The following is a 22,333-nucleotide window of genomic DNA, read 5'->3' on the forward strand; positions in this document are numbered from 1 at the left end:
GGATGCTAGGCAAAAACTCCCACTTGCTACATGGCACGCCTCCCCATGGGAAGCCACTTGGGATCTGTGAAGTGCTCACTTAACTATGATTGCCAATTCCCAATCAGCAAAAGACTTCAGCCGCATGGCCAGAGGCCTCCGCAGTCAGTGGGAGTTATGGGTGGTCGGTGGGACAGACAGGCAGATGCTGCGTTGCCCCCGGAATGGGAACACATGATCTAGGGGTGGCATGGCGGACCTGCGGGCGCTGAGGAACCCATCTTTTCTGCCCCACCCCCAGGCTTCGTGCGAGTATCCCACTGCACCCCCTGCCCACTAACGATGGCGGTACACCGCGACCGAGAGTCCGCCCCGGGGGGCTCGGCCACACTCCCCCACCCCGAGCACCGGGGCACCAACCCCAATGCCTCTGGGCTCTTTGCCCAGGTGCGAAAATGGCCCCTCACTTCCTCAAATCCCCACAGCAGCCCTTCCGCCAGTTTCCCGTTTTTCAATGGCGTGCTAATCAGCACCCGCGTGACCACTTGCTGGGGAGGCGATTAGATCAAGGGAGGCCGTTAACTAGGGGGTCACTCCCATTCATTGTATGGAGATTGGCCTGAAGTGGTGACTATCTCGCCACGCTATGGCAGGTTCTTGATTTCACCAATGGGTGCGGGCTGGTCAGATCGCAGACGGATGGGTGCCTGGCGTGGTTCTCGTTTTCGGCATCTCCTGAAATCTAACGGCCTTGTCGCACTCTCACTTAAACTTAACACAGCTATTAAATTGCGCCTTGAGCCTCAAAAGGAGATATTAGAGCATGTTGCTAACTTTTGGTTGGCTCTTAATTCATAATTTGCTCTGTTTTATAACCTTTGCTCTCGAGTCGCCAGGTATCTTTATGATACCGCCACGAGGTTCAAGTTCAAGTACTGATCAATAACTCAACACACCAATTAGTATGATTCAAATCAAAACACATTTATTATATACAGTAAGTCACTACTTATGCATAAACTCTACTTTCTAGACTATTTCTATCACTAAAAGGCCTATACTTAGCTTCAGACTGGCCCACCAGATCAGGGGAACAAATGGCCTTTCGTTCAGGCCCTGAGTCTGCAGGATTCAAAAGCTGGTATGGACTGGTAGCTGGGAGCGCCTATCTCTTAGTGAGCATTGACTTGAGACTTATTTGGTTGATGTGGCTGCTTGGGCAGTTCACTTTCAGGGGTTGATTCGCGTTGTTGAGTGACCCTGCCAAGAAGGACAATTTGAACTTGGGGGCTTTACTTTGTAGTCCCCAGGGGCTTCCCGCCCTTCGGGGCGGACCCTGTACCTGGTTCCAAATGATTGGACTGCGTTCCCATCACTTGGATCGATTTCTCCAAAACTGGAGTTGTTCCCTGATCGCTGGGCGGTCCCTAAATGTCCGTTGGCCTTCCTTTGTCTTGGCTCCTGCTGGCGCCGAGGAGTCTGGCTTGGCTTTATTCACCTTAAGTGTTGCGATTGTGCCTTGGAATCGCTCATTACTATGCAGATGGCTGCTGGTTTCAGTGCTGTCTGGTTTTTTGCAGGTTCCAATACACAGGATTTCTGCACTTGCTCGTTTTTGCCTGTGTTGGCTGAATTCCCCTTTAGTCTTTAGGTCGCAAAGGGGTTCTCGCTTTGGGAGTCAGACTCAAAGTCGTCCTCTTCTCCCGGATGCCATACTCTCAAAAGTATAAGGGCCGATAGGGCTGCATGGTGCGATTTGGGGTCCATTTCGTCGTTCCAGACGAGCCTGTATGAATTGTTGCGGTGCCAAAAAGTTGTCTAATTCTGTGGGGACGGAGTCGGGGTTGTAATCGTAGGGCGGTGGTCTTTGGTGGGGTTTGTTGAGGAATGTGATCAGGTAGGGATCACTCGAATCGTGGTCAGATTCGCTGGGCGTGGGTCCTGTTGCCTGGGGATAGTAGGGAGGCGTGCTGTGGCTATTGTCTGAGTCACAGTCACTGTCGCTGCTGCTGCCTGTGGGCGTTCTGGGGCAGAGTCTAGAGTTCGGGGGTGGAGTTGAGGGCGAGTCCGTGGATGTGGTGGGCGTGTTGGGGAGGGTAGGGATACGTTGGCTGTGGGTGGGGTGTGATCTGCTGCGTCGAGCATGACGTGGTGTGCGTGGTTAGACTGTGGGCCATATGCCTTAAGCTGGTTAATATGGAACCACGCAGTCTTTCCGTTGAGGTACTTAATTTTATAGACTGAGGGGATTACTTTGTCCGCAATGGAGTATGGACCCAAATACTTTGGTGACAGGAATGTGCTGGGGTTGTAAATTGAGAGCATGACCTGCTGTCCTACCTCAAACTCAGTCGCATGCACTGTCTTGTCGAAACAGGCCTTGCTCTGTTTCTTCCTTGTGCCTAATCTTACTGCGGCTGCTAGCTGAGCCGTTTTTACATTCTCAACCAACTGTTTGACTGTGTTCTCGTGTGTGAGGGCCGTCACTTCGGGGCTGGTCAAGTCCAATCCTAATAAAAATTCAGTGCCTTTCATGGGGCGTCCGGTCATGAGAGTGTATGGGGTGTAACCTGTGGAAGTTGAGACAGTATTTCTCAAAAGCATCAGCACAAAAGGGAGGACTGAATCCCAAGTGGTGTTGTTTTGTTCGACCATTTTTCTGAGGGTTGATTTTAGGGTCCGATTCATGCGCTCCACGATACCACTTGACTGGGGGTGGTATGCGATGTGGAATTTTTGGGTAATACCAAATATTGTGAGGACCTTCTTCATGACACGTCCCGTGAAATGGGAACCTTGGTCGGATTCAATGCTGCGGGGGAGTCCCCATCTCGTAAAGATGTGGTGGGTTAAGATCTTTGCGGTGGTCTTTGCCGTGTTCTTCTGGATGGGAATGCCTCTACCCATTTCGTAAATATGTCTATGACAACTAATACGTATTTGTAACCATTCCTGCAAGGGGGCAATGGTCCTATAAAATCGATCTGGAGGTTAGTCCAGGGGCCATTAAGGGGCAGGTGTGACTAAGCTGAGCCTTCTTTGCGTATCTCATCCGGATTGTTCGGGGCACAGATAAGGCAATTCTCAACGTTGTGCGTTACGTCTTCTTTTAAACTTGGCCACCAACAGAGCTGCCTGAGGTGGGCTGTAGTGGGATAAATTCCCTGATGCCCATGACTGTCATGGAACAAACAAATAAGTTGATTCCTGTCCTGTTAGGGTGTCTTTTAACACCACACCGTCATGTGTGGTCAGTGCATTTTTAAATCTAACGTAAGGTGCTGGAAATTGTCCTTTCAAAATCTCCCTGAGATTGCTATCCTGCTTCTGGGCCTGCACTAAATCCTTGATATTAGTCTGCGAGACCTGAACTGCATTCACTGGTGCGCTTTCGGGGGGTGTCCAAAAATATCCATGCCTGGAACCTGCTTTTGCCTGTGCATCGGCCTTTACATTTCATTGGGGGGGGGGGGGGGGGGGGGGGGGGGGGGGGAGGAACGGTGGTGACTGCGGACTTTAACAATACCAAAAGTCCTGTCCTGTGCATTCTCTAAAATGTGGCGGGGCCATGGGGCTGAAGGGAGGGGTTTTCCGTCTGCGGAAACAAATCCTCTTGCTTTCCACAGGGGTAGGAATTCTGTAAGGCTATTGCAGAGATAGCGGCTGTCCGAGTATATGTCTGCTGGGCTGTGGAAGGAACCTGGGTGATCCACAATGTACGCAACAGCTGTTAGTTCTGCCGCCTGCGCGCCTAAGTGGCCTGGTAGCTTTAAGGAGATCTCTTCTAGGGCGCGTCCCTGCACGTCCTCGACATAAATGCATCATCCTGTAATGCGCTTCCCTTCTAATACTGTGGAAGAACCATCCACATATATCCTTAAAGGTGCGCACGTGTCTGTGCTGGGGGCTCTGGGGTGAACTACCTATCTTTCTGGGGGGTGTTTTCGCAATAAAGGGGCCTGTGTTGTGGTGCGGTGAGATGATTTCACATTCATGGGGGGTGCCTGGGTACTGAAGGTTATCGGCTAAGAAAGTGTGGATCTTGGTCCTTTTAATAGTGATGTCCCATCCATACAAAAGAAGGGTCCATCTAGCTGCTCTAATTTGGCTAACTGTACCATCCTTAAATCGTCCGTCAAGTAAAAGTTGGGTGGGGATGTGTTCCGTGAGGATTGTGATGGGGTTTAGTCCGGTTCTGTAGGAAAAATACTGAGCTGCCCAGAAAACTGCGAGCAGGTGCCTTTCACAGGCCGAAAATCCCTGCTCCACAGCATCTAAAACTCTGTGCATAAGCCACGGGTCTTAACTGTTCGTGCTGTTCCTGGAGGAGCACGGCCGAAAGGGTGCGGTCGGTGCTAGCTATCTCTATAGCGTAGGGGGAAAGCAGGTCTGCAACTTGTAGTGCGGTGAGGGCTCTTTTCAAAGCATCCACAGCATCCATATGCTGCGGAAGCCATTCCCAAGGGGCTCCTTTCTTTAGGAGTTCCGAGAGGGGTGCTGCCTTGCTGGCGAAACTGTCAATGTGGTTCCGGCAGTAGCCAACCAGTCCTAAAAATGACCGGAGGGCTGAAGCATTCTGGGGAAGGGGCAATTTGGCAATCGTGTCAATTCTTTTGTGCTCGATCTCACGTTTACCATGTGCGATAATCCTACCCAAATATATCACTTTGTTTTCCAAAATCTGGGCCTTTTTTGGGTTAACTTTACAACCAATCTGTTGTAGGAGTTCCAGGAGTTTGGACAGAAGCTCGATATGCTCTTCCTTGGTGTCTGTCTGCAGTAATAGGTCATCCACATACTGGACCAGACATTCGGGGCGAGAATAATTTGACAAACCATTTGCCAGCTGTCGGTGGAAAATGGAGGGGGAGTTGTGGATCCTTGTGGAAGGCATGTCCACGTGTACTGCTGATTTTTAAAGGTGAAGGCAAATTTGTATTGGCACGCTTTTGCCAATGGAATGGACCAGAATCCGTTACTGACGTCCAAAACCGCAAAATATCGTGAGTTGAGTCCCTGTTTGAGCATGGTCTCGGGACTTGTGGCTACCGTGGGGGCTGCTGCGGGGGTGACTTTGTTGAGTTCCCGGTAATCGATGGTCAGTCGCCATGATCCATCGGGCTTTCTCACTGGCCAAATCGGGGCATTATTAGTGGAGGCTACTGATCTGAGTACGCCCTGCTCTAATAAGCTGCCGATCACTTTTGTGATTTCTCCCTCTGCCTCTTGGGGAAATCCATATTGCTTTTGGGGTCTAGGGTCAGGTCCTGTGATTTGAACGGAACCAGTCATCCGGCCACAGTCGTGTTTGTGGGTCGCGAATGCTGTCCTGTGCTTCTGTAGAACCACCCTAGCCTGCTTGTCTGTGCTAATCGTGGTCGGGTCAAACCAGAACTCGCCGACTGCGCTAATCTTGTTTGCGTATTCACCTATTGTGAGCGTTGGGGGGCTCTTGCGGATTGTGCCATTCTCCAAGCACATTGGTTTACCGGATCAAATGAAAGGTGGTGAGAGTTCATAAAGTCAATTCCCAAAATGTGTTCTGCTGTGTGGGGTAGATCGACTAAAACTATGGGGTGCTTTGTCGTTATATTGCCAATCTGAATGGGTACAGGGGCTGTGATGTGTCCCTGCTGTGAGTGGCCTGGGAAGTCGCTGAGCGTGATTGTGGCTGTAGTGGGCCACGTGTCTTTCTGAAACATGGTGGAGGAATTCATTGTGGTGCGGGACCCTCCTGTGTCCCAGTGAAATTCGATGGGCTGTCCCCGTATCTTTGCTGCAACTACTGGTCGGCCGGACCTATCCCAAAGGGTGTCGCAGACCCAACTGGGGGAGCCCGAACACCGTCAGTATGTTCCGTTCAGGTCCGTCTGGTCTGAACGGGTGCTCACACTATGTATGGGCTCTGTCCTATTCTTATTCAGAGTGCCTGCCTGCTGGGTTCTCTGTGGCTTTCGTGGGGCATTGCATTCTCGTGCAAAGTGTCCTAACTGTCCACAGTTGTAACACCTGTGGCTTTTGTGGGGGGCTATTCCTGCCTTCATTCACCCATGCGGGGTTCTGGTGCGTTTTCACTGCTTGGATGTCTGCTTCTGCCTGCTGTTCCTCGGGTTTCTTAACTGCGGGTTTGTTTTGGACAGATTGCTCCCAGGGGCGGGACAATCTCTTTAAAACCCATTTCTCATTGTGGGCTTCCTCTGAGGGGTCATAGTTGGTACAGGCTTTTTGTCCTGCCTCTGTGGCATGGGAGATAAGGGTGCGGGTCCATTTGGCCATGTTGTCTTGGGACAAATGGGCGCGGTCTAGATGACCGAAAACGGCTGTAAAATGGATCCACAGGAGTCCAGAAAATGCTGTGGGGTGTTCTGTCTTTTTCTGCCTCCACTTATTCAGGCCTTCTACTGGGTCACCTCTGTTGTAGCCGATTGCATCTAGGATCGCCATGTGCATCTCTGCAAGGGTGCCTCCTCCTACATTCCGTGGGTCGGGAAGGGCTGCTACGACCGAAGGGTCTAAACTCAAAACTGTGAGCTTCATTTTTTCACGCTCGTCCAAGCCGTACATGGTCGCCTGCTGCTTTACCCTAGGAAAGAAGTGGTGGGGGTCTGAGGTGGGGAGGAACGGTGTGATTTTCTCGCACGCGTCCCGTAATTGGGTCACAGTTAAGGGGGTGGTATAAAGAAATCTGTATCTACGTACGATGTGACTGTGCGGTGGGTGGTTACTGGATTCATTGGTGCCTGAACTATCTGCGATGTGGGGGGTTGGGGCGCTTTTCTCTTCTGGGGCTTTCCTTGCGCACATGTTCTCTGAACATATCTATGCGCAGTTTCATTTAATTCTTCCCAATCCGGGCCGTCTTCTGTATCTAACTGGGATCCAAAGATGCTCTGGAAACCTTTCTGAACTGAAAGCAAAGACTGCAGTTCTGCAATCTGCTTCCGGCACTTTGCGTGATCTAATGAGCTTTGTCTCTGCTCCGTGGTGGCAGCATGGAGTGCTCGTAATGCTGCTTTCAGGTCGCTACACTGCCTTTGCAATGCCTCTACCTGTTTCTCTGTTTCCTCTCTTACCAGGACTGCACGTTGCGTGTCCTGATAGGCCTTTTCGTACTGTCTGGAAGCTGCTTAGGTGCGCCAGACAAGACTGGTGTGCCCTTTTGGCATCATCCACCTCTCCATCCTTTGCTGCTAACTTCCTTCTCAACTCTATGTTCTCTTTCTCAACCTCACTTACATCGACCTTGCTCATTCGATGTACTCTCTTTATCTCTCTTCTATCTCTTTACGGAGCGTCCGAACGAGCTCCTCTGTGCCTCGCAATTGTGCCAGACAGGACACGATTGCCATTGGCTTGCGAGCTTTTCCCAAGCTTTTCTTATGAATCTCTGATAGGTTCTCCCCCCAAGTATGTCCTATACTCCGGGTCCTGTTTCCTCATTGTCACAGAATTCACTCCAAAGGGGCCATTCCTTCCGTTTGAGATATTTCCTGATCTCTTCTTCCCAAACGGGACACTGACCTACTCTACTGCTGGTCGCTGCGCCCACGAATTCTTCAGGGTTCATGAGGCGTTGCATTGCCTGCATTGCCATCTTTCCTATTTGAATGCTCTCTTAAATTTGGAACGAGGCGGGCTAAGGCGGGTACGGCTTTCGCTATTTTCCGAAATACAAACTCCCTCCAGTTTTTTGGCAACAAAAATCTATCAGTTTTATCTTATAGCCCTGTTAGTTACGCATGCATTAACACACTTCCGAATTATGAAGATTGATCAGAACTGCTTGAACACTTGTGGTTTTTCTGTTCCTAATTCAAATTTTTGGGTTCTCCCGGAGTGGTTAAGCCACTTCTGAGTCGGGTCCCAGCGGAGTCGCCAGTAATATGTTGCTAACTTTTGGTTGGCTCTTAATTCATAATTTGCTCTGTTTGTTTAACCTTTGATCTAGAGTCGCCAGGTATCTTTATGATACCGCCACGAGGTTCAAGTTCAAGTACTGATCAATAACTCAACACACCAATTAGTACGATTCAAATCAAAACACATTTATTATATACAGTAAGTCACTACTTATGCATATAACTCTACTTTCTAGACTATTTCTATCACTAAAAGGCCTATACTTAGCTTCGGAATTGGCCCATCAGGTCAGGGGAACAAATGGCCTTTTGTTCAGGTCCTGAGTCTGCAGGATTCAAAAGCTGGTATGGACTGGTAGCTAGGAACGCCTATCTCGTAGCGAGCGTTGATTGGAGACTTACTTGGTTGATGTGGCCGCTTGGGCAGCTCACTTTCAGGGGTTGATTCGCGTTGTTGAGTGACCCTGCCAAGAAGGACGATTTGAACTTGGGGGTCTTACTTTATAGTCCCCTGGGGCTTCCCGGCCTTCGGGGCGGACCCCGTACCTGGTTCCAAGTGATTGGACTGCGTCCCGATCACTTGGATCGACTTCTCCAATACTCCAAGTCCTGATCGCTGGGCGGTCCCTAAATGTCCGTTGGCCTTCCTTTGTCTTGGCTCCTGCTGGTGCCGAGGAGTCTGGCTTGGCTTTATTCACCTTAAGTGTTGCGATTGTGCCTTGGAATCGCTCATTACTATGCAGATGGCTGCTGGTTTCAGTGCTGTCTGGTTTTTTGCAGGTTCCAATACACAGGATTTCTGCACTTGCTCGTTTTTGCCTGGGTTGGCTGAATTTCCCTTTAGTCTTTGCAGTTCTCCATTTTAAGTCGGGAAGTGGCCAACCCAGGTGGCTACAGGCAGGCAGCCAAAAGTTTGCTGAAAGCTTTAAGAGATGGGGAGGCTTATAGAAGGAATTCCTGAGCACAGGATCCCGGCAACTGAAAGCATGGCCAGCAATGGTGAAGCAGTTAACATCAGGGGATTAAAGAGGTCAGGACTGTGGGGCTGGAGGAGATTACAGAGATAGGAAGGGGTGAGACCATGGAAAGGTTTGGAAACAAGGCTGTAAATTTAATAACGGAGGCCTTGCTATACCATGAGCCAGTATAGGTTAAAAGCAAAATACTGTGGAGACTGGAAATCTGAAATAAAAAACGAAAATGCTCAAAAAACACAGCATTTTTATAGCATCTGCGGAGAGAGTAATATCGTTAACTTTTCGAGTCTGCATAAATCTTCTTCAGAGCTAAAGAGAGGGAGAAATGTGATGGATGTACTACGGTTTAAGAAAGGTGTGATGATATATGAACTATCACCTGTGTATATAATATAATAACCAAACTGTATATAAACATTAGTGCCTGTATCTATAGATTACAATTTTAACATCCGGCCACTAGGTGGTGTGAGCAGAAAGGAAGGTTACTGAGACACACCAGGGGTGTGCAGGCGTAGGCGTAGAGTCCAGTCACATATCGAGTAGCTCCTTAGTCAATAGTAGTTGATGCTAGTTAATCATAATTATTTGTATTCAGCCATAGTATCCAACTGTATTTATCATTCACATCGTAGAAACCTTTCTGGTGTTTAGTTAGTTAATAAGTAGTTTTGTTCTTTAACAAAGCCATCTGTTCTCTAATTGATTCAACCACAAAGGCATCACCATCTGTGAACATAGAGAACATTATAAAGGGTAGAGCAGGCGGAGCAAAATAGAAGGTCAGGGATAGGTGCGAGCTAGGAGAGATTGCACTAAGCTGTCATGGGTACAAAACAGAGGGAGTGTTAATGGTAGTGTTAAAGACTAAAGAAGGAGCTGCCAGTGGCATGAAGATAAGGTAGAAGAATATGTTAATAACAGAATTCCCACTTATACCTGACCTATTTTGCCACAACTGCTCTACCCCCTGTTAAGCAGTATAAAACCCAGCACATGTTTTCCTCTCTTTAACTCTGAAGAAGAGTGAGGCAGACTTGAAACATCAACTCTGTTTCTCTCTCCATCGACGCCGCCAGACCTGCCAATCTAGGTTAGTCCTCACAGGGGACATGGGTGGACAGGACTTGGTGTGAGGTAGGACACAGACAGCAGAGTTTTGGATGGCCTTAAATTTACAACCGGTGGGAGGTTGGCCACGAGTGCATTGGAATAGTCAAGAACAGTGATAATCTCCAACTTTGTCATTGTCTTTCTCCCCCACAACTGATCCAAATGAACATTTGAAACTCTGGTGGGGGAAGAAGAACTTTTTCTTTAACTAACAATTACAAGGGGGCTCAAGTTCAAGGTAAGGGGAGATAGGTTCAGTGGAGATGTGCAGGGGAAGTTTCTTACACAGAGAGTGGTGGTGGGCTGGGATGCACTGCCAAGTGAGGTGGTTGAGGTAGATACACTAGTTACCTTTAAGAGTAATTTAGATAGACACATGAACAGATAGGGTATAGAAGGATACGTGATAGGACACGTGATTGGCGCAGGCTTGGAGGGCCGAAGGGCCTGTTCCTGTGCTGTACTGTTCTTTGTTCTTCTTTGTATAACCAACATGAAATTCAGAGATTGTGCTAGCAACAGAGGACAAACCTCAGCCTGTGGATCCTATTTCTGAACTAGTTAAAGATTAGGGCCGTAGCTGGATTAGTGGCATTTCATATCATTGACCAAAAAATTGAGTGTGTGTTTGTGATAAGCAACCATGTCATAAAGAATCATCACCTTAGGCATGGTAGTCGAGAAGATAACCGTCTGCATCAAACTACAGCAGGAAACTACAAAAGGTCATGAATGTTGCTCAATCCATCACGCAAACTAGCCTCCCATCCATTGTCTAAAATTTCCACTGCCTCGGAAAGGCAGCCAGCATAATTAAGGACCCCACGCTTCCCGGACATACTCTCTTCCACCTTCTTCCGTCAGGAAAAAGATACAAAGGTTTGAGGTCATGTACCAACCGACTCAAGAACAGCTTCTTCCCTGCTGCCATCAGACTTTTGAAGGGACCTACCTCATATTAAGTTGATCTTTTCTCGACACCCTAGCTATGATCTGTAACATTACATTCTGCAGTCTCTCCTTCCTTCCCTGTGAACGGTATGCGTTGTCTACATAGCATGCAAGAAACAATACTTTTCACTGTATTACTACATTATTTATAGAGCGCTGTGTACAGCATTTTGCCACCATGACACATTGGTTGGCCATCCCAGGTAAAGAGTTTGTCAAAACATTTCCAGAAAGGTACAAAGGTCTTGAATGGAATGTTCCTCCAGTTTAAGGTGTCAGATTCATGTCGCTCATCAGATCTTTTCTCATGACTTTTCTTTGTTTTGTGTCATTTGATTTTACAGGTACTTGGTGCTAGAACATGTTTCTGGGGGAGAGCTCTTCGATTATCTTGTGAAAAAAGGACGACTGACACCAAAGGAGGCCAGGAAGTTCTTCCGACAAATAATATCTGCACTAGATTTCTGCCACAGTCACTCAATATGGTAAGCTTTAAGCATTGGTACCACAGTTAATCTGGAAAAAATTCGAGCTGCTTGTATATACCTGCATTGTAAGAAACATTTGTTGGCAGACAACTGTTAAACAGTTGTTGATTACATCAATGAGGGCAAGGTTCTGCATACATGTGGGCTCTTTACTATTGGGATGCTATTAAAATTTGATGTAAGTAATAAATTGAGAGAAATCTTTTGATAACATATGACTTTCATCTGAGTTCATTCGTTAACAACAGGAAGGGAATTTGTCTTGAGACTTGCATCAAAAATATGATAATTAGCTCATTTTCCTCAGCGATGTTGAATTTGACTTTGGAAAGTTTCCTTATGGAGTTTATTTGCAACATCCAAAACTAAAGTCACTTGTAAAAGATAGGCAGCTGTAAAAATTAGCATTTTTCTGGAAGTTACAGCCAATATTTAGTAACACTGACCATGTCGAAGGTATTGAATTATTTCCAAAGTTCTGATTTTAAGGGGTCGATTTAACGATCTCGTCGCGTCTGGCGATAATCTGTGCGAGCCGGTTATATCGCAGGAGCGGCCTAAATCCTGAACCTCGCCAGGTGCAAAACGGTTTGCGATCTAACTGGCTCGCTCCTGCTGGCAGATTTCGGAACTCGCCTAGGTGAGGCAAGAACCAATAATCACCAATCAAGGCCAATCTCATCTTATTAACAAGATGGTTGCCCTATCTAACGGTCTCCTAGGATCTAACTGGCTCGCCAGCGAGAGGTCCCATGAGCGACAATTAGTACTGCTCCAGACAAACAAGGGCCAGGTGGAACAGCACCTGGTGGGTTTCTCAGACCATTGGAGGTCCCATTTGGTGGTTAGGGACAGGGCAGGGTGGCATATTGGCTCTCCCCTGGAACCCAGGCACCTTGGCACTGCCTTGCTGGCCCCTTGGCCCTGCCACTCTGACACTGCTAAGGTGCCAGGGTGGCACTTCTAGGCTGTCAGGAGCACTGTCAGGGTGCCAGGCAGTCAGTGCCGGGGTACCAGGGTGGCACTGCCATGAGTCAGGGCCTAAAGGGAGCGATGTCCGTGAAAGGAGAGATGAGTGGGGGTATGGAGGTTCGGGGGGGGATGAAAGGCAGGTATGAGGAGGCCTCTGGAAGGTTCAGATGTGAAGGGTGGAGGTTCTGGAGAGGGACAGCCTGAAAAGGGAGCATAGCTGGGTGTTCTGAATTGGGGAGTGATGTGGGTCAGTGCCCATGTGTGTGGGGGATGACATTGCCCTTGGGTGAGTGGTGAGGGCCGGGGGGGGGGGGGCGGGTGGGTGGGACCCACAAGCTCACTTAGAAATCAAGCATTTTTTCAAAAAAGCGGCCCAATCCCTGAGGATTAAATACCGGTCAGGAGCCTGCCAACTTGGCCATCAAGGAGCGCGCGGGAAACCTTGCTCGCTACGACACTTAGAACTTGTCCCATTAAATTGCGGCCTAAGTCTCTGAGCTCTTGTTGATATCTTCAGGTAGTTGTAATGCTCAACCATTCAAACCCAACTGGTGCTCTTCAATTCCAGTCACTTTCTGTTCCAACATTAAGTGAAGCACAATGGATTTGTTCTTTTACGGGCAAGTGGGTGGTCAGTGGTCACCAGCGTCAACATTAGAGCACAAAATGCAGGTCAACTCAGATCAGCCCAACCGGTGCCTTGCAGTGTGAGCAGGGCATTTCTAAGGTAACAATAAGAGTACTGAGAGGGCTTCTGTTACTGTTTAACAAATTATTTAAAATCCAGGTTTACAATTCAGAAGTTTGGAGAATAATGATTACCTCACAATAATTTTAGGTTGGTATTGTCATTCAATTAATTTATTTGAAGTCTAACATTAGGTTAGAGCTTAAGACCACTCCGATATGGCTGTTATTTATTATGTACCAGAGTTCGCTTTGTCAGTGTTTCATAGGTGGCATGCCCATTGCTATTGATGTGGAATAATGACCACGTTAAAATCTTACAGGTCTAACACGTGCTCATTAATTACCAGAACAATCAGTGTATATTAGAGGCTGATACAGTTTGACTGATTATTGAAGCCAACACAAACAGCTCGGAAAAGACAAATGTCACTTTGAGAATGATAGGGACTTATTACTGATAGGATATGGAAGCCCCAAACTCATTTTTCATTGAATTGGGCCTTCGTATCAGAGAATGCACAGGCTGGCTTAAATCGTGATTTGAAACTACTTGGGAACAGTATGCAGCACTTTGTTCCAAAAGGAGGCAAGGACAATGATAACTAAGGAGCAAACATCAGAAACCAGTTAGCTCCATTACCAGAAGGAGGGTGAAGAATGTTAACTGCTTCAGCACAGTCACACCTTAATGCGCATCAAAGGAGCCTGGAATGAAGAGCTGAGTACCTACATGTTATTGAATGCTGCTCCATCAAGTCAATATCTCTCTTTCCATTTTTTAAAAATCAAGTTGTCTGGAAAGGTCTGCAGAGTTTAGTGGACATAAGTTTACTTGTAGACCGTTGCAGAGAATTTTGTTTAGAATAACAAGACTGAAATCTTGAGAGGTAAATCATGAGAGCAAACTGCAGCCCATTACAAACATCTGGGCCCTGTAAGCTCATCACTTTATTTGTTAGAATGAGAGGTCAGGGACAGAGATTGAGAGGTGGTAGATTTAGAACTGAGATGAGGAGGAACTACTTCTCGCAGAGGGTGGTGAATTTGTGGAGCTCCCTGCCCCATAGTGTGGTGGAATCAGTCATTAAATGGCTTCAAGAAGGAGGTGGATATATTTCTGATTTAAAAAAGGGTTGAAAGGGATATGGAGAACAGGGGAGGTGGTTTTGAGACCAGGCAGAGATCAGCCATGATCTGGTTGAATGCGGAGCAGGCTCAAGCGGCTGAATGGCACACGTCTGCTCCTAATTCCTATGTTCCAATGTTCCTATTCTGTATCCGACGGGCTGCTTTGGTGATGATATTGTTACTGTAGTCTGCTTATGCACGTTGCTCATCTTGATGAAAGAGAGCAGCAATGCAAAATGTCCCTGACACGTGATGCCACATTAACCAAGCATACATTATAGCCTTATTTTTTACATTTTGTAAAATACATCTCGGTCAAAGTAGAAATATTGGTTAAAAAAGGTTTTAAAAAGGAATTCAACATTTCATAGTAAGTTCTAAAATAAAAGCCATCACAATTTGAAATTTATTTTATGCATCAAAGTTAATGTGAAACTGATTATGATGCAAATATATTTAAATATAGGCATAATAACTTGAGGTTAATTAGGCAACAGGTTAAACAAGAGAGTCTATCAACCATTAAGACAATGTCACTTTGGTGTTTTTAACTAAATGAATAGCTGAAAGGATATTAATGTTCTATTAATGTATTCTGTGGAAAAATTCTTTGAAGTTTATATGATGTGTAGAAGTGATCAATGAGACTTCAACCTTGTTACAACACTATATAAAGAAACTCGGCAAATAAAGTGATCTTGCACAGCAGATTAATGGTGTTGTACAATATTGTTATCACTTCAGTATAGCTCACTGTTGACACTGGCAATTCTTGTTCTATGGAACATTAGGCTGCAACCTGATGTGTTAATACTAGCATGGCAGGTACAGCAGATAATAAAGAACGCAAATTGAATGTTGCCGTTTATAGCTAAAGGAATAGAGTATAAAGTTAAGGAAGTGTTGTTGCAACTATACAAGGCATTGGTGAGACCACACCTGGAGTATTGTGCATAGTTTTGGTCCCTTATTTGAGGGAAAATGTAGTGACATTGGAGGCAGGAGGTTAACTAGGTTGATTCTAGAGATGAGGGGCGGGATTCTCCTCCCGCCGGCCCTGTTTTCTGCTGCACTGCACCCCCGCTGGCAGTGGAACCTCCGTCCCGACAGCCATTGTCGCCATTCAGCTACGTCGGTAAACCCAAGGATGTGGGTGTGTTGCCAGCGAAGCGGAGGGTCCCGCCGACCGAGAATCCCGCGGGAGCGTTTTATCATATGAAGAGAGATTGAACAGTTTAGGCCTGTACTCTCTAGAGTTTAGAATGATTGAGGGGAGATCAAATTGAGGTTTACAAGATGATAAAAGGTATAAATAAAGTAGACGTGGAGCGGATGTTTCATCTTGTGGGGCATTCTAGAACAAAAGGTCATAGTCTTCCCTCCAGAATGTCTGCTAAATCGTGAAAAACAGGCTTATAATTCAGCATTGAACCTTGGTGATTGTTGCCGAGGGAGGGGTTTTTTGACAGATAAAGGTGGGGGGGGGGGGGGGGGGGGGAATTTTATGCTTTGTTTTCGGGAGATGCGATTGGCAGTGGGGGTGAAAAATCCCATGAAAAGAGTTTAATGCCAGCCGGATTACCCGTTGTAATTGTCCCTGCTCTATGCCAATTACATAACTGGTCTCCTGATGTTAAACGTGGGATCCCCATTTGAATACATTTAAATATCAGTAGCAGGCCTTTACGCCTCATAGTCATGCCCCCCCCCCCCCCCCCCGTTAATTTGTTCATTCACACTGGCATGAGGGCACACTGAGGTGAATCATGACAGCTCCCCCATGCACTTTTTAATTGTTTAGTTGGAGGCTATGTTGTGTTATGCTGATTTGGATAACACAGGCTGCTACTTGATGCAGTCTTAATTAAAGGATGCTCCAGACTCTGAAATGAGTTCAACGTGTTTATTGAACTATTAACACAGTTCTCAAATGAGTTCGACTCTCTGCTAATCTAACTGTAGTAACGCAGTCTAACTGAACCAGCTTGCCCTAAGCCACGTGCTGGGGTGTGCATGTGTCGGGCCCCGGGAAGAGTGTGGGAAATGGCCGCTTTCGTCAATGTGGAGGCGCTGCATCCGGGCGATGGCCTGAACACTCTCCACCTCGTGGGAGGCTTGTTTGTCACTTTCTGCCGTTTTGTACTGTGAATAGCGATTTTTAGAGTGCTCATGCACAGTACACGTTTCAATCGCGACTGGCAGGGTCATGTGCTTGATTTTCAATAATTGCTCTCGCAGCGGATCAGTGTGGACTCCAAAAATGATTTGGTCTCTGATAACTGTCAGCTTGCTCTAAGCCACGTGCTGGGGTGTGATGCTGCTGATCAACCCTGTCTAACTCTCTCGATGTCTGTCTGTGGAAAGAGGCAGGGTGTGAGTGCCTCATCCCTTTTATAGTGTTTATGTCATGCCCCCTTGTGGTGATGCCACCTCTGAGTGTCCTGACTGCCCATGGGTTGTGTCCTATTCTGAGTGTCCATTGGTTGCATGTTTGCATATCATGACAGGCCAGAAGGAATAAAAGTGCTCACAAGAAAATCTTGGAGCGCCCCTCAGCATTAGAGCCAAGCAATTTTATTCCACATCAACCCTGGAGCTAAGGCGTGAACTGCAACCTGAATCTGAAGTCAGGATCCCACTCAGCACTGGAATGGAGCACAAAGAGATAGGCTTTAGGAGGGCGCCTTGCTCCATTTCAGATTAAGTTCAGGCCTCAGCATCTAATTTGCCCTGCACAGTTCAACACCGGTGCAGAACAAAAATTGTCTCATACCATCACAAGACTTTTAGTCTAAATGCACCTTAAAAGCATCATCATCTCAAAAATGCCCAAGTCACTTAACACAGTTAACGCACCAAATATTCAAATCTGGACCTCATCCTATCCATAACAACACCTCCATATTTACTTTTTCAGCTGGACTCTTAGGAATTCCAGCCCTGGCAAACCTTCTCCTTCTGTAGCCTGAGTACAAAGTTAATTTTAGCAGAGCAACTAACAACTTCACTGAAATTAGGTAGCATGCTATGGGCCAGAGATCACAAAGCCTGAACTGTCCTTTAGGCAATGACACATTTGTATTTCTATGGCCCTTACGCAACTAACTACAGGTGCCTTTGTGAGCGTTAATCACCACAAGAGTGGCTACATTGTGTAAGTGGAGGGGGTAAGTGACTGCAATCATGTGCTCTTATATAGCCTTACAGCTGCTCAGAAGGGGCATTTAGGAAAGAGAAGAACAAAGAGAAATACTGGGAAGATATACCTGCACCTTACACTGTAATGTTCAATAAGGGTTTCTTTGAATGAGCCTCTAATGAGTCTTGAGAGTACAAGAGCATTGTGTAAAAATGGATGAATAAGTTTGAATGGATGCAAGGTTTCAGTTGGCAAATACATTAGGTTTACATCTTTACAACCATTGTTTTTGAGTAGAGTGTTTAAGTAAACATTTAGACTGCCCCAGTAAACATTTAGATTGCTCTTATTGACTCAGCTGATCATTATAGTTCCTCTGTTCTCTTCCACTCTTCTGTATCTTGTCTCCTTGATCCATGGTTAGGCCTCATTATAAAGATATGCATGACACAGCAGACTTCAACAATTTTGAGCACCTTTTTCTGGACGTGTACTGTAGTGGGAGATGATGGCATTGTGGCATTGATGTTGGACCAGGGACTCAGGGCAATTCTCTGGGGTCGCAGGTTCAAATCCCTCCATAGCAGATTTAAATTTAATACAAATCTGGAATTAAATGTCTGATAACGATCTCAAAGGACATGGGGAGAAAGTGGCAACAGTTTACTGATTTGGATGATCGTCTGCTCCTATTTTCTATGTTTCTGGGTGTTTACTTCTTCCTACCCACTCTGCTTCCCAAGAATCGTTGCTTGGTGGTTCCAGAATGATGTCCTAGACAGACCCTAATGGGATATGGGTTGCATTGTACCTTCATTACCCCATGCCTTGTGCTTGGGTAGGACAACATTGTCACAAGCATTGTATCCAGTACATACACAATCCTGTCAACAACCTATCTACTGACATCTTGGCCCTTCAAATAACATTGCCACATTGACTGCTGGGGCATGTAGGAATCATTGCAACTTCCAACAGAGTGGGCATTGACTTGCATGTATCTATGCCAATGGTCACAGAGCCGCTGTAATTTCATGGACTGGTAACCTTTTCGTTATTTGAATGATGTGGCACAGGGGATAGGAGAAAGCAAGGCCATGCAGTACAGACAATTGTGCACTGCACTTACGGGAATCCTACCACATATACAAGTGAAAGGCTCAATCTTGTTAAGAGTTCCTTTCAAAAGGAAATTTAACAAAGTCAATGACCCTGGCAAAGAAAAGGTAATTTATAATTTCACACTCCTGGTAGGGAACCACATCCATCAAGAGTGAATATTGGAAATTCTGGTTTGTGCTGAACAGTTTTTCCAACAATATTTTAAATGGTCAGAAAATTGTCTGCTGTAATGCCTAATAATACAGCACAGTAGGGAAGGCTCACTACCAAGAACAAAATGGATATTTACTCCATGGTATGTCAGTGATATGAAGTGTCAGTGAAGATTGGAAGATGTCGCCAGACCTTGCATAGTTGCTTAGAATGAGCCTGTCGCATAAAATTCTTTAAAAAATATATATATATTTTATTAAGGTATTTGAAAATGTTTATAACAGTAACATAAACAATGACATCAACATGGTAAAATAAACATTACCCACCCTCCCAGCTCAATCTTCACGCACCTCAACCATACAACAACAATCCGCCCGCCACCCCCCCACCCCCCCGACGAATGGCTGCCACCTCCGGGAGAACCCTAACATTGACCCTCTGAAGGCAAACTTTATTTCCTCAAGACTGAGAAACCCAGCCATGTCACTAACCCAGGTCTCTACACTCGGAGGCTTCGAGTCCTCCACTTTAACAAATCTGTCTCCGGGCTACCAGGGAGGCAAAGGCCAAGACGTCGGCCCCTTTCGCCCCCTGAACACCCGGATCTTCCGACACTCCAAAGATCGCTACCTCCGGACTTGGCACCACCCGTGTTTTAGTACCGTGGACATTGCCTTAGCAAAATCCTGCCAAAACCCTCTAAGCTTCGGGCACGCCCAGAACATGTGAACATGATTTGCTGGGCTTCCCGCGCACCTCGCACTCCTATCCTCAACCCCGAAGAACTTACTCATCCTAGCCGCTGTCATGTGTGCCCGGTGGACTACCTTAAAGTGTATCAGGCTAAGCCTGGCACATGATGCGGAGGTATTAACCCTGCTTAGGGCATCTGCCCATAGCCCCACCTCTATCTCCCCTCCTAGCTTGTCCTCCCACTTGCCCTTAAGCTCCTCCACCAGAGTTTCCTCTGCCTCCAAAAGCTCCTGGTAAATATCCGATACCTTCCCCTCTCCCACCTAGGTACCCGGAAACTACTCTATCCTGTATCCCCCGTGGCCACAGCAGTGGAAAGGCCGGCACCTGTTTTCTCAGGAAGTCCTAAAACCTAAAACCATTCCCTGCTGGCAATTTAAATTTATCCTCCAAAGCTTTCAAGCTGGGAAAGCTCCCGTCTATAAATAGATCCCCCATCCTTCTAATTCCTACCCTCTGCCAACTCCGGAACCCGCCATCTAGCCAACCCGGTACAAATCGGGGTCCAAATCAATGCTCCCTCCACTCTCTTATATCTCTTCCATTGCCCCCAGATCCTCAGAGCCGCCACTACCACCGGACTTGTGGAGTATCGGGCCGGCGAGAACGACAGAGGTGCCGTTACCAATGCTCCCAAACTGGTGTCTTTACATGACGCCGCTTCCAACCGCTCCCATGCTGACCCCTCCCCCATTACCCACTTCCTGATCATGGTTATGTTAGCCGCCCAGTAGTAATTGCAGAAGTTCGGCAGCGCCAACCCACCCTCCCCCCGACTGCTCTCCAGCAACACTTTCTTCACTCGCGGGGTTTTACTCGCCCACACAAAGCCCAAAATAATCTTATTCACCCGCTTGAAAAGGGCCTTAGGGATGAAGATGGGGAGGCACTGAAAGACAAACAGAAATCTGGGGAGGACCGTCATTTTCACGGCCTGTCCACTCCCCGCCAGTGATAGCGGGAGCATTTCCCGTCTCTTAAAGTTCCCTTCCATTTGTTCTACCAACCGGGGTAGGTTTAACTTGTGTAGTACTTACGATTTCCGGGCCACCTGGATTCCCAGATATCGAAAGCTCTTCCCTACCATTCTAAGCGGCAGCTCTCCCAGTCTCTTCTCCTGTCCTCTTGCCTGGATCGCAAACATGTCGCTTTTCCCCATGTTCAATTTATATCCCGGAAAATTGCCAAACTCCCCCAAGGTTCGCATTACTTCCCCCATCCCCTCCAACGGGTCCAAAATGTACAAGAGCAGGTCACCTGCGTAGAGCGAGACCTGGTGCTCCCCCCCCCCCCCTCTCCAAACCAGCCCTTTTCAAGTTCCTAGAGGCTCTTAAAGCTATGGTCAATGGCTCTATGGCCAGAGCAAACAGTAACGGGGAGAGGGGGCACCCTTGTCTCGTCCCTCGGTGTAGTTCAAAATATCCCGACCTCAGCTGGTTCGTACGCACACTCGCTACTGGTGCCTGATAGAGCAACCACACCCAGTCAATAAAGCCCTCACCAAACCCAAACCTACCCTGCGCCTCCCACAGGTAATTCCACGCCACCCAATCAAAAGCCTTCTCCGCATCCATCGCTAGCTCCACCTCTGCCTCCTGTCCTTCTCAGGGCATCATAATAACATTTAGAAGCCTTCGAACATTGGCCTTGAGTTGCCTGCCCTTAACAAATCCTGTCTGGTCTTCCCCTGTCACCCCCGGGACACAGTCCTTTATCCTTGTGGCCAGTATCTTAGCCAGCAATTTGGCATCCACATTCAGTAGAGAAATCGGCCTGTATGACCCACATTGCTCCCGATCCTTCTCCCGTTTCAGGATCAATGAAATTGAGGCCTGTGACATTGGTGGGGGGAAGACTCCTGTCTCTCTTGCTTCGTTAAATGTCCTCACCAGCAGTGGGCTCAATATCTCTGAAACCTTCTTATACAATTCCACCGGGTAGCCATCAGGCCCCGGGGCCTTGCCCAACTGCATGCCCTCCAGCCCCTTGATTATTTCCTCAATCTCAATTGGGGCTCCCAGCCCCTCCACCAGGTCCTCCTCCACCGTCAGGAACCTCAACTCATCCAGAAATTGCCTCATCCCCTCCACCACAGCCGGGTGTTCCGACTCATATAGTTTACTATAAAAGTCCTTAAACACCTCGTTCACCCCCGCTGGGTCCAGGACAGTATTACCATCTCTACTCTTTACTTAACCTATCTCCCTGGCCGCCTCTCTTTTCTGAGCTGGTGCGCCAACATCTTGCTTGCCTTTTCCCCATACTCATAGATCACCCCCCTTGCCTTCCTCAACTGTTCCACTGCTTTCCCTGTGGTCAACTCCACCTGTAACCTCCGCCGCTCCCTCAGTAGCCCCGCGTCCAGGGCCGCTGAGTATCTCCTGTCTACCTGGAGTACCTCCTCCACGAATCTATCCCTCTCAGCCCGTTCCATCTTTTCTCTGTGGGCCCGTATCGAGATTAATTCCCCTCTGCCTACTGCCTTCAAAGCTTCCCAGACCGTCGCTGCAGAGACCTCCCCCGTATCATTTGTCTCCAGGTAGTTCTGGAAGGACTTGTTAACCCGCCCACAGATCGCTTCGAGCAACCCCACATCCAGTCTCCACACCGGGCGCTGCCCTCTCTCCACACTAACCCGTAGATCCACCCAATGCGGGGCATGATCCGACACTGCAATTGCCGAGTACTCAGTATCCACCACCTTCGGTATTAACGCCCTGCTCAGAACAAAAAAGTCGATGCGAGACTATACCTTGTAGACATGTGAAAAAAAGGAAATCGCCTTCGTCCTCGGCCGTGCAAAGTTCCATGGGTCTACTCCCCCCATCTGTTCCATAAAACCCTTCAATTCCTTTGCCGCAGCCGGCCTCCTCCCTGTCCTGGATTTTGACCGGTCCAATTCCGGATCAATGGCTGTGTTGAAGTCCCCTCCCATGATCAGGTTATGTGACTCTAAGTCTGGGATCTTACCTAACTCCAGTCTCATAAATTCCACGGCGTCCCAAT

The 22,333-nt window shown here is 47.5% G+C and overlaps 1 protein-coding gene across 8 annotated transcripts in view; it reads left to right on the forward strand.

Annotated features, from left to right (window-relative positions):
* Window positions 1-22,333, forward strand: part of LOC140384654 (serine/threonine-protein kinase BRSK2-like) — a 1,379,643-nt gene that overhangs the window by 854,694 nt on the left and 502,616 nt on the right. For all 8 annotated transcript variants that reach the window (XM_072466558.1, XM_072466560.1, XM_072466561.1 and 5 more), the window contains exon 4: window positions 11,224-11,364. In XM_072466558.1, the coding sequence (XP_072322659.1) occupies window positions 11,224-11,364 (141 nt within the window). The remainder of the gene's footprint in view (window positions 1-11,223; window positions 11,365-22,333) is intronic.

This window comes from Scyliorhinus torazame, chromosome 10 (genome assembly GCF_047496885.1).
Source record: "Scyliorhinus torazame isolate Kashiwa2021f chromosome 10, sScyTor2.1, whole genome shotgun sequence".
In the NCBI taxonomy this organism is placed as follows: Eukaryota; Metazoa; Chordata; class Chondrichthyes; order Carcharhiniformes; family Scyliorhinidae; genus Scyliorhinus; species Scyliorhinus torazame.